At 36.8% G+C, this 15,670-nt stretch overlaps 1 protein-coding gene across 7 annotated transcripts in view; it reads left to right on the forward strand.

Annotated features, from left to right (window-relative positions):
* Window positions 1-15,670, forward strand: part of STXBP5L (syntaxin binding protein 5L) — a 185,074-nt gene that overhangs the window by 135,343 nt on the left and 34,061 nt on the right. For 2 of the 7 annotated variants that reach the window (XM_064410301.1, XM_064410306.1), the window contains exons 19-20: window positions 1,382-1,453; window positions 8,039-8,104. In XM_064410301.1, coding sequence (XP_064266371.1) covers window positions 1,382-1,453; window positions 8,039-8,104 — 138 coding nt within the window. Of the gene's footprint in view, window positions 1-1,381; window positions 1,454-8,038; window positions 8,105-15,618; window position 15,670 lie in introns of all 7 variants that reach the window. The other 5 variants (XM_064410304.1, XM_064410307.1, XM_064410300.1 and 2 more) reach the window with 4 other exon arrangements.

A 15,670-nucleotide genomic window follows, 5' to 3' on the forward strand; every position in this document is an offset into this window, starting at 1 on the left:
TATGCTATTTTTTTTCTGGTTTCAATAAGTTCATACCAATAAGTAAGACTTCCATTTAAGCTTAATTGTACCTTCTGCCAGGAGCTATTCATTTGAATAGTCAGCAGTGTTTAGAGATGTGTAACACCTGGGAGGCATGTTATGTAGGTAACACAAGGACCTCAAATTAAGCACTTCATTAAGAACTGAAGTTCTTAATATAAACCTCCAGTATCCATTTTAAAATTTGATGCTAAGATGATCACAGTAAGTCCTAACTGTTATTATGCATTGTGTATTAGAAATATTAATACTTCAATAGAGCTAAATTTTACCATACTTTGTTGGTTATCTAAACATTTACTGGTATAAACATTTACTTGTATGAGAAAAAGTCAGATCATCTGTTTCAAGTCTTTCCACTTGACATATTCCATAGTAACATCCAAGAGTCAGACACAATTATGAAATGTGTTTTGCATAGCTGTGAAGTTTTAGAATTCAATTTTAAAATATCTCTGAAAGCGTGGAGTTTTAAATCTAACCCTAAAATTACAAAAGCAATGATTATAGTGGGTTTATGCCATCAGCATTTTCATCAGCAGACCCTGCACTGAATCATCAAGTCCTACTTCTCCACAGAGTTATGGGAATTTTTTTTTTTTTAATTGGGAATGTGTTTACACTCCAAACAGAAAGTAAAATCTAGAGGAAAATTTAGAGAATAAAATATAAGTCTTCAGGCCTACTTCTGCTCCTGAAAGACCATTTATCTCACTTTCTATGCATTTAATCATGGCAAGCTTAGTTCCCATCTGTGCCAAGTGTTAAATATGTAAATTTGGCACAGCTGAGGAGAGAAGAGATGGGCAGCTTCAACTTACCTTCAGCTTCTCTGTCTGGTTTCAGCCAGCCTCACAGCAGCTCCCTAAGAAATGTGAGCAGCTAGCCACAAACAACATGCTGCAGAACTCTGTACAAAAGGTGGAGGATTGCTCATGTAGAAAAAGCTGTTAAAAGCACTGTATCACAGAGGGTTTTTCTCTGTCAGTGGCAGTCTGGGCCAATCCTTTAAGGCATCATTCCAGCTATCCAGTGCTGCCAGAATGGAGCCCACTGCGGATAAATGACCGCTGAGAAGGATTGCAACTTCTAGATTGCTCATAGAAACTATGCATCTAAAAAAAACCTCAGCTGCTTTCTCACCATCCATCCCACATCCTTTACTTTTTTGATTATTTTTCTTGTTATATCTCCCAATTGGAAGGTAAGCATCTGCTGAAATTTCTTCACCTTGGCTGTTCTAGATGCTGGTTATGATATCACTTCCTTTCACTTTAGACTGTTTTTTCTCTCTTTCCTCTGCCTGCTGCTGATGCTGGTGTACTGGCATGTTCCAAAGACAACTTTTGCATGCGTGGCCTGTCTAACTTTTATCCAGATTTAACGAAACGGATCCGTACTTCCTATCAGAGTAAGTTCTATAAAGGTTAGGCAAAAAGCTTTATCATGATTGGACTATGCCTGACTTTTAAGTAAACCCATGTGTTTGTGCTTTGTAATGTGTTTTTTAAACACATTCAGCATGCATGCAAACTTACTACATTTTGTGATGTCAATCATGCTTATTTTTGACAAATACCTTTATTATACAGAAATTCTTTTCTTTAAAAAGAAAGTCAAAGAGAAAACCTCAGTGTTATATGGGACAGATTGGGCCTTAGAAGTTATTTTTCAACAATGTTATGTTCTTGGTGACAGTATCTTTCTTTAGTTTTATATTTGTTTCCATGTACATTTACTAATATGAAGCATTTCTTGTTTTGCAATGGCACTGTCTGTAGTTACCAACTAATTCTTCCCTTTTTTCAGAAGAACAATGTGGCTTAAAAGTGTACCCATTGGATTGGATGCTGTGAAATTTAAAATTTTAATCCTGGTTTGGTACTTAAATATTTGGCTTTGGGGAACCATCCCGTGCCTCTGTTCTTTGATGGGAAATGTAAAGTGGGCATAAAAATACATACATCAAAGAGGGCTATGAAAATTCATGTTTTTAATATCTTTAAATTTTGAGTTATACTGATATGAAATTTAAATATTAGTATTCATCACTGCAGAATACAGTGAACAAAGCTATAATTAATTTTGCAAAAATGACTGTTCAACAGATGAGCCATACGTATCCTAATTAACTGCAGTGCTTATATGTAATTAGGTCTCTAGGATGCCTTTTTTAAAGTACTTTTCACAGAACAACAGATAGGCAATTTTATATTAAATATTCAGTATAGGCCAGATAAAAGAGTGGCAGTTGTTTTATCATCTCTCATAAATATAAAGTTATGTAGCTATTGAAATACATTTGTACACTTGCACGACACATTCTGTTCCATCCCTCTAGGCTGATTTCTAGGACTTTATTTCATAATAGTTTGTAAAAGGTGGGCAGTTTAGTTAAAATACCAGTCCAGTTACAAATTCAGCAGTCCATAAAAAGGTTTGGTGTATGATATCTTAAAGTCTATTAGTCTGATCTTGCTAATATCAAGTCTGTAACAGAGAACCTGAGTGACAGACAGCAGTCAAATGTTTGGGATTTTTTTTTCCCCTCCTCTGAAAAATTAATAAATTCTAAGGGCAAAAATTACCAGTGTCTTCCTTCCAAATTAGAAACATAGACCAAACATTACAAACATAGTTTTTCGCAGCTGAAAATGTATTATCTTGTTTCTGTCTTCATCTCCGTAGTCAGAAAAGTCTGCAAAATCTTCCTGTGAAGTATTAGTCTGAATTTTAGGCAAGATCATTAACAGCTTAATTTCTTTCCTAAAATGGTTTGTTTCTTGCTTTTGTCATTTGATATTTATACAGGAGTATATATTGTATGATCTGAAAGATGCACCAAGCAGTAAGATCAAGAACAGGACTAGAATCTGTCACACAGTGAAATATCTTGCAAAGTCATTCTCAAGTTGTGCTTTGTTATATCTCTTATCTGAGAGATTAATTTTAAGAGGGATATTAAGAGGGAATTTTGAATTTTGCTTACAAGTTTATCTTCTCTCGTAAGGGATGATGATGGGAAAAGTAAATTATTTTTGGGAATTGTGCACTTGAAGCCAATATTGTTATGACAAAAGCAGGAGCAGTCCTGTGATAACAGAAGCATTAGGTCTAAACTTTTAAGGGATATATCAATGAAAATGGAAGTTAATGGGAAGATATATGAGTAATTGATTCAATTAAGTAATGAAGCAGGAAGATAATTTTATGTGGATCTGTATGAGAAAATGGGACTTGTAGGTATTGAAGCCAAAGAAGAGACTATCGATGGGCAAAATACTTAGATTTTTGTTGGCCATTTTAGAGGTGCTTTGCAGGAAGAGACAATGTAATTTAGTGTCCAGCCTAATTATGAGGTTAAAGTGTGACATTCAAAGATGTAACCAATATATAGATTAGAGTATAAGAGGAGATAGTCATACTGATAGCTCTGGTCATGGAGGAAAGAGGAAACTTCAGCACAAAAAAAAATGTTGAGTTCATCTTGGCCATGTTAAGTTCATATTTGGACACTCCTGAGTAGATTTTAGAAAGACAGGGTTACTACTCTAACTTGGATAGAAGAAATCCAAGTTAAAGATGAGCATTTATTAATCACTAGATATATATATAAATAAAATTATTGCCATATTTATACAAAAGAATCTCTTCAAATACTGGGTCAGAGAAAGAAAGTGTTGATATTTCAGACTGAGATGTCCTGCAACTGAATAGGGAAAGGGAAAGAAAAAAGAATGAGCATGTAAGAGGAAAGAAGTAATATGTTGGAGAAGAGGCTTGCCAGAGGAAAGACATAATTGACAATGTCAATGACATCCAATATGCAAAGCACTGTGGTGGAATAAATGTTCTGAATTTTAGCCAATAAACTTATAGATAGCTTGATACTGGCTACATATGTAAACTCAAATGCACCCAGAGTGGACTTGGAGCATTAAGGCAGCACATTCTCAAGTTTGGGAGGTGAAAGTGGGAAAGGGAAGCAAGGAGGGAAGAAATGTAACCAGTTCTAGGTATACACAATGGAAGAGATTGGAACGTAATTGTGCAATCAGGGAAGTAATTTGAGGAAAAGAAGAAGCTAAGATGAGCATAAGTGCAGAGCTGGGGATAACTTTCAGGTGTTGATGGCTGGTTCCATTTGCTGTAACATCTACAGCCACCTCCCTTTGTAGCAAAATTATATGACAAGCTAAATAAAATAAACTCTCTATGCTGTACTGCAGAATTTTGAGGTTGCTTGATTGTTGTTTGGGTGGTTTTCTTCTTCAATTGAAATCAAGTTGTACATATTATTACCTGATTTTGGGTAACATACACTCAAATATTAAAACAAGTAATTTATTGCATCTAGAGGGATAATGTCTGCAGCAGAATATAAAAATACCAAAATGATGCAAAAGGAATTTGCATCTCTTACTAGAAATTCATACCATCTGTTGGTAGAACAAGAAAATAGTCTTTATGAAGCATCCAAAGTGTTGTCAAATCCAAAGGATGTTGATACATTGCAAAATAATTTTCATAATGAAGACTTTTCAGTGAGAAGTTCTTGTTCCTCCCTCAGGCCAGTCTCTTGAGAGGGGGTGAGCAGAAGTATGGTTGGTCTGACAGGAGGACAGAGAAAACTGTGTGCTGTGAGTCATTGTGTGTCAGTAATTGGCACTTCAATTCACACCTAAGAAGCTAATATAGGTTGAGTTTAAGTCAATAGCTATATTCTGAGCTAACTAATTTCCAAAGAATGCATGCATAGATATATATAGGTATATAAACATAAAGAAAACATGTTATGATAATTCAGTGTGAAGATGAGGGATTAAGATAACACCGAGCTTACTTATTTTATTGGCTTTTGAATATTTATGACAATTTATTTATAATTCATTTATTTATAAGAAAAGATGTGATGGCTTTAGGTGCTTTAGAGTAAATGATCAGTCTGAATCATTCAAACATACAGAAAGAAATTTCAAATTTCAAACAAAATTTTAAATTATGGGTTCATTGAAGTGGTTACCTCATATTAGTTTTGATCCTTGAATAAAAAGGAAATTAAAATCACACTAAACTTAGAAAAGTATCCATAGGACAAGTCTTTAAAACTGTTTAATGCCTTATGTGAGGTATATACATCTTGCAATATTTACACATGCTTATGATTTGCTCAAACCAAAGTCAATTTCTTTATAGTGTCCATAGGTATATCTTCTCTCAGGTGGTTGTTCACATTGCCAGTCTTGGGGTTTTGCCTTTATTTTTACTGCTATATTCCTCTTGCTAGGTGGGCTTAAAATTTGCTGGGGGTGGTTTTGGGGGCTAAAAATAGCTAAAATATCTTGGGGCACAACCTGCCTATAGAATTCAAAATGGAAAGTGAAAATAGCTTTTAGTTGAATTTCAGTAGCTGTTGTAGTCTCAGGCATTTGAGGGGAGCTGAGGTTCATGGAAATATTTATACATGGTTAATTATTGAAAATATTTAGTTTCATTTCCTTAAAAAGTAAATGAGAGTAAAAAATGAGCAGTAGTACAAGGAAAAGCTTGAGAGCTGACTTTCTTATCTCAAAGGGAAACATTTAGTGGAATTAAAGGTAACACAAAAAAATTGACGAATATGTGTTTATCCTTTTCAGTGAATGATGATTGAGCAATTCATTGCCTTACAACGTCTTCAGAATTCAGAATTTAGCAAGATTAAAAGAGACTTTGGATAAATGAGAGTGTAATGAGCAGAACTCATTATAATATTTCAAAGCAATAAAGATTTATGGCAGGAGAAAATCTGCAAGTGGAAGTGCTTAAGCAAATCTAAGTGAGATTTAGCCAATGCTCTTGTGCATGGCACATGGTACCACTTACATTTCACATGGGGATATGTGAAATGTAAGTGGATATGCATTTCTTCTTTTAAAGGCATCTGTAGGTGGTCATGGCTAGGGGTGACAGTGGCTTGACAGCCAGTCAAGGTTCATAGAGAAGTTCACATGTTCAATATTCTTAAATAGCATAACATGAAATGTGTCTTCAATGTTTTATGTTGCAAATTGTGCCAAACATGCAGAAGTCATGGTCTTCTTATTGTGGTTGCTCATTTACAAGCAAATTCTGACCTGGGGTTTGATGTTGTATCCAACACCAGTGCTAAATATAGAGTGTTTAGAACATATTGGACAAGGTGTTAAAACTTATGTATCTCAAATAATGCATTTACAAAATAAACAGTATAAGTTTTATTTATCCAAAGCCTCTGATGCTATGTAAAATTGCTGCCGCCACTCCTTGCAGACTGTTCTGCAGCAAAAAAATAAATTCTGTCCCAAATCTCTAGGTACCTACAGAAATCTTGGGTTCAAGTGGAAGTAAGATCTGCTGTACTAGAGAGGCTTCCCAAATTATTACAGTTTCTGAATATTCTCATAACATCAAAAATGACTGAACTTGAAATTGATTGAAAAACAATTTTTTTTCTCACCGATTCTTAGTGAAATGAAAGAAAGATTCAGGTACATTTTTCAAAATAAAAAATCTTTGGTTTTTAACAATAGTGTCTAGTTTGGCAGATCTTCTCTTTTAATTCAGGAGCAAGTGTGTTGTTAATAAGACTAAATCAATACTGCTGGTTTTCCAAAGGGCTCTCACCATTATTCTTGCACTCCTGCGTCTTCATTTATGGTAGGAGCTTTTTTTGTTCTGTTGGCTGGGGCTCTGGATCTTCTCCAGTTCTTATAGCAGTTCAAAAATATAATTTAATAAAGTTGTCAGTACCTACGTTAGGATTCCACTGGTTTTAATGCTAAGAAAGCAGGACTGGTGACTGAGTGGCAGAATTTTCCAAAACAGGAGTGTATATGAATTTTAGTAGTGAGGGTCTCTGGCCTGAGGGTCCAGAAGCAATTAAAATTATAACATGTGTTCTTACAGAAGCCATGGTGCCTGTTTAAAGCATACTGGAAGGTTCTTGTAGGATGTTTGATTCTCAGGATGCAGCACAAGCAGCGTGTGTGTAAATCCAATATCAGTATGACAGTAATGTACCCCTGACCGTGGGCTCTGACCTGAGTGCTGCAGGTCCACCTCGCTGGTGTGTGAATGTCTGGGCAGGGCTGCCTGTCAGCCCCAGGCAGCCAGTAGTATGGAGTGCCAGAGCTCCTGTAACAAGGGTGAGCCACAGGGCATTACAGATACCTAGAAAGAGTGCATTTGAATAGGTGTGACCATGCCCAGTGAGCCCTTGGTGAGAGACAGAGTGAGCTCAGACTTTCCCTCCCCACCATGCAAAAGGTGTATTTGAACTTGGAGCATTCAACCAGTGCCAAAGATGGATCTTAGTTTGCTCACAGAAACAAACTCGAGTTTATGCAGTACAGACTAGGATTGCTTTCCTTGGTGCTGTCTTCCATGTAGGTGGAGTTCCTGACAAATATATATATATATACCATGTATAAAGTATTTTGTCAGAAAATTCAGTGTCACACTCAGCCAGCATTATCAATGCTTCTGTGTCCTTTAAAATGACCTATCTTGTGTGAATTCGTGAAAATTCTAATATTGCACAGTAGCAGTAATCTTACTTTTTTTTCTTCCCCTCTTTTAAGATTTCCTCCCTGCATTATGCAGCAGTTGAAAGCACAGAGTTGATTCCACATCAAATTGACAGGGATGAATGAGTTTGAGTCACATCACAGACTTTTAAATTTTAAACTATACTTACTTGTTTTCTTTTGTTAGGTACAGTCACTCTTTTCAATCCCGAGGCATTCGGAAAACAAATCTGAGTTAACAAGAGGTGTGATTTTTGTTTTTTTAAACCAAGCCTAAATTGCTGCAGTGACAGCCTGATAACTGCACTTATCTGAAGTAGATTATTTCCCTCTCATTTCACACCATTCCTTTCTCCAAATTGACTTTAAAGTGCAGAATATCATCAACCAAGAAAGTTGAAGCATGCCCTGTTAGATTGTAACTTAACTCTTTAACTCCATTTTTTCAGGCCTGACTGAACTCAGTGACAGTCCAGTTTCCCTGGAGCTTGAGCGTTGCAAGTCTCCCACTTCAGGTAAAGGTGATTGGCTTCTCTTCCTGCAGTCTGTATAAGCCATTCATGTCATGCATCACTGTGTTTCATTAATCCCTAAGAAGTGAAGTCTTTCCAAAGAGAAGAAATTACTGGAGAAGCACTTTTTACATAGAACAGTAAAATCCTAAGTCTGTTTCCTTAAGGAAAACTTAAATGTATGTGGTGCATCTGAGGTGAACAGTGTGAAAACATTTGAAGTAAGAGGATCATGCAGGTATATTCCTATAACGTCCTATAAGAAGCTTGTTTCTCTGTTTTCTTAAAAGACTTTCTAAGTTTTTTTTTACAGTAGGGATTCCTTGTAATTCTATATGTATATATTATGCCTACATATATATGGAGAAATTATTTGAAAACAGCAGTATGGAGATGGTAAATTTTAGCAATTAGAAACCTAGTGCCTGAATTACCTAATTTGCAATGAAAGCAGAACCTCAGATAAAAATATTTGCTTATGAGCCAGGGCAGGGAAATCTTGGCCACACAAAAATTCATAAATGTTTCCCATTTTACCCGTAGTCCTTCAGAAGGTGGAATTCATCCATTCCTAGAGATCTTTTCAGCTAGTGCCTAGTCTACATTGATCTCTTTCATGTGAGTTCACTGAGTTAAAGATGGTTGCTAAGAGCTGTTTTCCAGTAGCTGGCTTTTAAATGTTATGGAAAATAAGGAGGTGTAGCTGTGATACATTTGTTTTGCTTGTGGTATGCATATCACACTTCTTTTCCTTGTAGTTTGGTAAGTACTGATAGATATTTCCCCCCCTAAGTTATGGTAACAAATACTCACAAGTATGCTATTCAAATTCTCTGTTACTGTTTCACATATTTTATGTCATAATAACAGGATACATTAATCTTGAATGAAAGCTACTAATTAGTAATTATAAAAAGCTAAAACTAATAAAAATGTTTCCCTGACATAGTAAGAGCTAAAACAAAACAGCTATTTTGAAATAAGTATTTCCTTGTACTATTTGCAACCCAAAATCTGTAGATATGGAGCTATCCAAGGGAAATGGGCTATAATAATATTGGTATAAAACTAGGAGCTCAAACCCTTGAGCAGGGCCTTAGAAACTCATGATATAGGCTTTAAAATAAAACATTGGATAGCACAGTTATAATTAGATTATTCATTGTGTGGCTCACTGGGATTCAACTTTTCACTTTTCTCTTCAGAAATGAGCTAAAACCTTTCCTTTTCACTGAAACCTAAGAGATGACTGACTTGGTAACCATATGTGCATATTCTTAGTTTTATAATGATGAGTGTCTCCTATAACACTTTACTTTTTCTGCAGTTAACTTCAATTTTTCATTCTGCTAGTGCTCAAAAATAGCTTTCTTAGATAAATCTGATATAATTTGCTCTGAAATTTATTCTGCTTCTTTCTGTTTTGGAGATATTCAGCAGGGAAAACATGGCATATTTATGGGTGTTTCCTATTTTAGCACTTTCATGTTGTTTTCCAAGCTATATTTATATTTTTTTAATGTGAAATCAGGTGCAGTTTTGTAGGAAGTAACTATTATTAGAACTGCTTTTTAAAACAAGAAGTTTCTTTTACTGTGACTGATGTTAATTATTTTTATTTAATTTTTGCAAAATTTAATTAATTGCTTCTGCAAAAATCTTGCTTCTGCATACCTGCTGTGAAATGGGGCAGAATCCAACCTAGTCACTTGGAATAAGTGACCTCAAAACTGCGCCCTCCAAAACTTGGGAGAGAAACTAATCTCGTGCTTAACCAGCACAGCCTCACACCCACACCAGCCTTCTCACTGACTAATGTTTCTTGCTCATAGAGCACAGCTACATACTTATGGATCTGTCAGGCAGGATCCTTCCACTTCCAGCCTTGCCTTTATCTGTTTGAAGTCCATGGCACACGAGCTCTGCAATGGGAGTGTGCTGTGTTGCATAAGAGCCCCACGATCTTTGGGTTTGTAAAACCACTGAGGGTTTTCCTGTGCTGAAAACAGAGCCAGACTTGCTCCTTCAGAAATTTAGCAAAACCAGAAAGAGCACTTGAACTGCTCTGTGAAGTGGTTCAAGCTGCTGCCCAGTGGAGGAGGGCCTGCTGGGTATGAGGCTGCAAAGACAGCCAGAACTGAGTTTGATTTGTAGCAGTTCATTCTGGTTGCCAGGGCACATCAACATCAGTTCTTCACCCAGCAGGGAAGCTCATGCCGGGTGCTGGCCCTGAGTGTGCTCAATACATACACGAAGTGCAAACTGCTGGAGGGCACGAGTCTAGATGGCAAACACTGCACACGTGATGGATGGCACAGTGGGGAGCATCTTCATCCTTAGCTCCATCAGAAGGGCAATGATTGGAGGAAGAGCATTGCTGTGCTCACGTGTGTATTTTGAGACTCCCAAGACAGTGCCTAGGAAGAATCCCCAGGGCACACTAATTGCCAGTGTAGACATGAGTAGTTCTACATCTGAGAGAGCCATTAGTAGCTTAGTCAGATTTCCATTCCAGTCAGGCCATAAGAACAGCATTGGTAAAGGCTTCTTGGAGAACTTGAAAAATCTCCTGCCTCCTCATCTCGGTCTGATGTTGAACATTGCTTAGACTGCCTGAACTGTCTCTGTTTCCATGAAAAATTGATTATGCCTGTAACATTCTAGTGCTGGCAATGTTTTTACCTATGCCTGGATTTCTGCAGAGACAGCCTAGGTCAACTCAGTAATTTGGCTGCGTTGTTTTTCTTCTCCCTGCTCAGAAGCAGAATTAGGCATTTGTGTGTTCTATCATTGATACAAGTGATGGAGCACTGAGCAAGGGACTTGGGGCTGAAGAGTACTCCTTATTTCACATGCAGGGCTAGTACATGATTCAGTACAAATCCTACTTCTTCATTAAATAATATTTAACTTGGTTCACAAGACTGTCTTCTCAGATGTTCTTCCTGTGCTACTTACTAAAACATGACTTTGCAGATTATATAATTGAAAAATCAGATTCCCGTTCTGAACATCATTCAGAATAGAACATAAAATTAAACCATTTGATTAAAAGTTTTCTGAAATGCAAATGCACAGTGCCACACAGAGGTTAGCAGCAAATGAAGAAATAGCAACTTTGCTTTTTAAGAGTGGTAGGCAGAAGAGAGGAATAATCTTCCTTAACCACTGGTATCTTGTTTAATTAAATGAGTATTTAAATACTATCGTGATGCATTTACAATACTATAAACGAAAAGAAGAAGTTAGTAAAGCCATTTGTGAATGATTCTGCTTATTTTTTAATAGCTGAGAGGTGGGAATTTCCACTGTAAATGTATTCTGGATATAGTAATATGCATGGAATAACACTGGTAAAAATTGTGGAACAAAAGAACTTTAAAACCCCCCAAACTCTTACCTGTCTAAAGCATGTTTTATGAATGTAGAAATGCAGCAAGGCATGCCATATCATGGTATTTGGTGGCTTAAAATCAAAAGCCTCAGAACATCCTATTCTCACTCCTGAATGCCTTGTTGTTTCAAACTGCATTTTCCTTTTTTTTTGGGATTTGGGGGTCAAAAGGGCTCTGTACTACTTTCATTCTCCAGTGGCACACAAGAGCTCAGTGGCTCTAAAGCACTCATCATGTAAGTGGTGCTGTATCAAATGCTTGAGTTAATTACTGTGTAATGTATTACAGAACAGTACCCATTCCAGTAAATTTTGTCTTTATTTTTATCATCTCATTAGGTAAACTTATTTGGGGTCTCTTAGGAATATAATGTATAATATATAATTATGTATGTCCATTACTGTTTTAAACATTGATATGGAGCTTGATATTGAAGTGTATTAATGGGAATACACTGTGAGTACAGGAAAATGCAACTTTGGATAGGTCATTTCTTGTGTGAGATGTGATTGGATACTTTAGACTTCTTTCAAAGACCAGAAGGCAAGAATTTCTTCAGTCTGTGTATAGGAGAATGTTATCAAATGTTTTTTCTAAAATGAAAAAGGATTTGTGTTTTTTCTTAAGAAGCATCTTCGTACTGGGGGCTTGCATCCAAAATGCTTTTAAGATTTTGAAGCTTAGAGAAGGCTGTGCAAAGATTCCCACGACTAATTCCCATGAGCTTTGAGACAGGTCCCTAATGGCAAGACCATAAATTTTTATACATACTATGATTTACAAGTGCTGTTATCCTTATTCGTTTCACTGGCTAAATCTGCTGGGATCAGGCCGTTGCTGTGCCTAACTCCCACTTACCTATGTGAAGTGTTTTTTAAAATAGCTTTCTTTCAAGAAGAATATTATTAAGTTTCTTAACAATCTTTCTTAACTTGTGAGTGACTTCAGAGTAGCTGAAGAGATTTGACTCCATTTGAAAATTGTATTCTCCTGGAAAACAAGCTAGAAAGTAAATGCTTCACAACATTTTATGTGTCTGTAAAACATGGAATGTAGTTTATTTTGAAACTTAGTTACTGATAACACGCAAAACCATTTCTGCCTATCCATGTTAAATTAAAAAGAATGTTAACTAGTTAGCGGACAATAATTGGTGATTAGCTTCAGCAGTGTGGAATAAGGTGCATTTTATCACTACGTCCCATAAGCAAGGGAGTTTCTGAACAGGTGAATTCATGCTTAAGTTCTTGAGAAGGGACTTGTGTGTGGGGCTTAGCAAGGAACACGGAGCAGTGTGATCTGGGGACCTGGGTTTGGGCCCTTGTGCAGCCCCTGGTGTGGCTCAGGGTTCAAGGGGGCTTTAGCAGTAACTGGGACTGATGTTTCTGAGTCTTAGTCAGGCAGAAGCTCCTTAGTAGAAAAAACCCTGTATGAAATCACCTTCATTTTGAATAATATGAAAATCTGTGACCACAGTGCTGCTGTAAAAGCTGAGGGAAACTCAGCATCGAGTGCCAGAGCTGGGAGAGCACATTTGTTTGTTGGTTGTGCCTTGGTGTTTTCCTTGAAAGACTGAGAGGAACCATATGGCTACGGAGCAGGATGTTGTCAGGTCAGGAGACCTGCGTGCTCAGTTTAGCTGGCTGCTAGACTGTACCTAGGAACTCTTCCTCTTCCCACAGTTGAATAATTTGACTCTTAACACTTGAAGATCTTTTGGGTAGGGGCTGTCTTGCCTTTATGCGATAGCATCACAGTTTCTGCTGGCTGCCTCCAGCACGAATATAAGCAAATTATGATAGCAGACAACTCTGCTGGCCTCTCGAACTTTATACTCCATTCTCAAATAAAACTGGATTTCAAAAGTTCTCTGTCAACAAGATAGGCTTTTGTGCATGATCCTTCTTCATGACAAATGTAGAGACAGTAAAACATGCATGATTTAGGTAGTAAAAACAGGATACATAAACTGATCAGAATGTGGATGTTATTAATAGTTAAAAGTTAGTTTAAAAAAATTAATATAGACAGCTTTAATCACAGTAAAGCATGAAAACAGCCAGCTTTTTGCTGTTGTTTTTACCCTCAAATATGGGGTTTATCGTCAGTGATCCGTGCTGTGTCCTAGTGCATGAATATCCAGCTGTGTGATTGTCACTTGAAGGGTGTGCAATTGTCACATGGCAGCTCCCAAACCAAGCCTGTGTAGACTCCTTCAGAGGAATCAGAAAGTCCAAACTTTGCACAGAAACAGCTGGGAGCTATTGGTTTCAAGCATGTGTCACCATTTGGGGCACAGCTGTGGCGTGCAACACAAGACACATAATTCCTGCTGTACACAAACACCTGTAACCTAGAAATAGAAGAGGTTAGGCTACCAATTTTCAAAGCTCAAAGCTGCATGATGACAGCACTAATTTAGCTACTCTAAGTTCTAATCTGTTAGTGAAGTGTCCTAGAGTTTTTCTTATGAATTGCTTATCCTTTTTCAGAGGGCTGGTAAGGCCAGATGCTGCCCTTCCTCTAAAAGGAGATTATATCACAAGTGATGCTTCTTTATAGCAGAGCACTGATTTTCTGCAGCAGTAGCCACCCATTCACAGTCTGAAAGAGTATTTGACAGCTGCTCAGATAAATGGAATGGGTTTTTAAAGGCTGTTCTGAAAATCAAACTGCCCTTTGTGTGAGTGTCTAAAATGGACATTGGTGCCTAACACTTGGTATCCAAATTAGAGAATTTTTATATAGTAGTGTTAGGGGTGTGTATTTTTTGATGTCAAGCTGATCTGGAGAGACCTCTTCACCATGTCCTGATTTAAAGTTATGGCTGCAGATGGGTTACTGGGAGGGCTGGGCTGGTTCTACTGATAGCAAAATATTGCTCAAGAGACTCATAGGTTCCCCTACTCATCCCTGAAGAGAAAAAGCAAAATATCTAACATAGGTGCTGGCTGATATTTAATTCTGCCACATTGCAGGCTTTGCAAAAGGATACAACAGAAATTTTTTATTTTAGGGATTTTGTGACTTAAAAGAGTGAGTGTCTGTTCTGGGCATCCTTCTGACCTAAAAGCTTACTAAATACAAATTACAAAGAATTTTTTCCTTATATTCATATGTTCCTGTCACTGTGGTACTTATCACATGGGACTTTCTTTAGAAGTATAATAATAGTAATATAATAATTATTTGACAAATATTTGATTGTTCCCTTCTAGTAACAGACAGCATGGGTAAGGGGTAAAGCCAGAAAACCATGTGAAAAAAATAATGAATACAAAATGAAGTAACCAAATTGGAAATCAAGTCATCTGAATAATTAATAAAAGATTTCTTGAGGCATTCTTCTGATAAATTTAATGCCATTTTGACTGCTACAAGACATGCTTTATTTCAGTTCTTTGGTGTTCATTGTTTGAAAATGTGCTCGTGTGTGAGGAAATGAAAACATTTTTGAACAGAAGCAAATTACCGGTTTCTTGCATAATTGGAACACAACAAATAATTAAACCTTCACTAAATTGAGTGCAAATTTTGATGGCTAGATAACAGCACATTATGTCCTGAAGCTGCTGTATTTCGTTTCTGTGCAATCTGTCTTCCTTTCCATAATATTACAACAGTGTGTTCTGTGCCCATAACTTCTACAATATGCCCTCTCTTTTTCAAATGCTATCTTGAGGTATGATGTCATCAGAGCTCATAATTTCATTGCACCCTCTTATTAAATTGGTTTGCCGGTGTTTAAATATTTGTGATATGCTGCATAGCTAGCATTTGCAATATTTGCCTTAATCTCATTTGTGGTTTCTTTTTTTATCATTCCTGTCACCACAAGATAAGATATTACAGCACACAGCCAAAGCTGTGTAAAACATCATTCACTCCTTGACAACTGGAATAATTTTTTTTCCAGTGCTTCTTTGTTCAATTGCTTTTATTTTGCTGAATGGTGTAAATGAAAATATTTAAACCATTATTCTGCCTTTATATGCTGATTAAAAGAAAAGTGCTACAAATTTGCAACATGGTTTTAACCAGAAGATGGCATGTTGTTTTCCCTCGCTCCTTTTTCTTTCTTACTTATTAACAACTGCCTTTCTCCTTTTTCTGTTGTTTCAGTTAAAGGATCAAGAAAGTTAAGTCTGCCAACAGATCTTAAGACTGATCTTGG

Source organism: Passer domesticus, chromosome 2 (genome assembly GCF_036417665.1).
Source record: "Passer domesticus isolate bPasDom1 chromosome 2, bPasDom1.hap1, whole genome shotgun sequence".
In the NCBI taxonomy this organism is placed as follows: Eukaryota; Metazoa; Chordata; class Aves; order Passeriformes; family Passeridae; genus Passer; species Passer domesticus.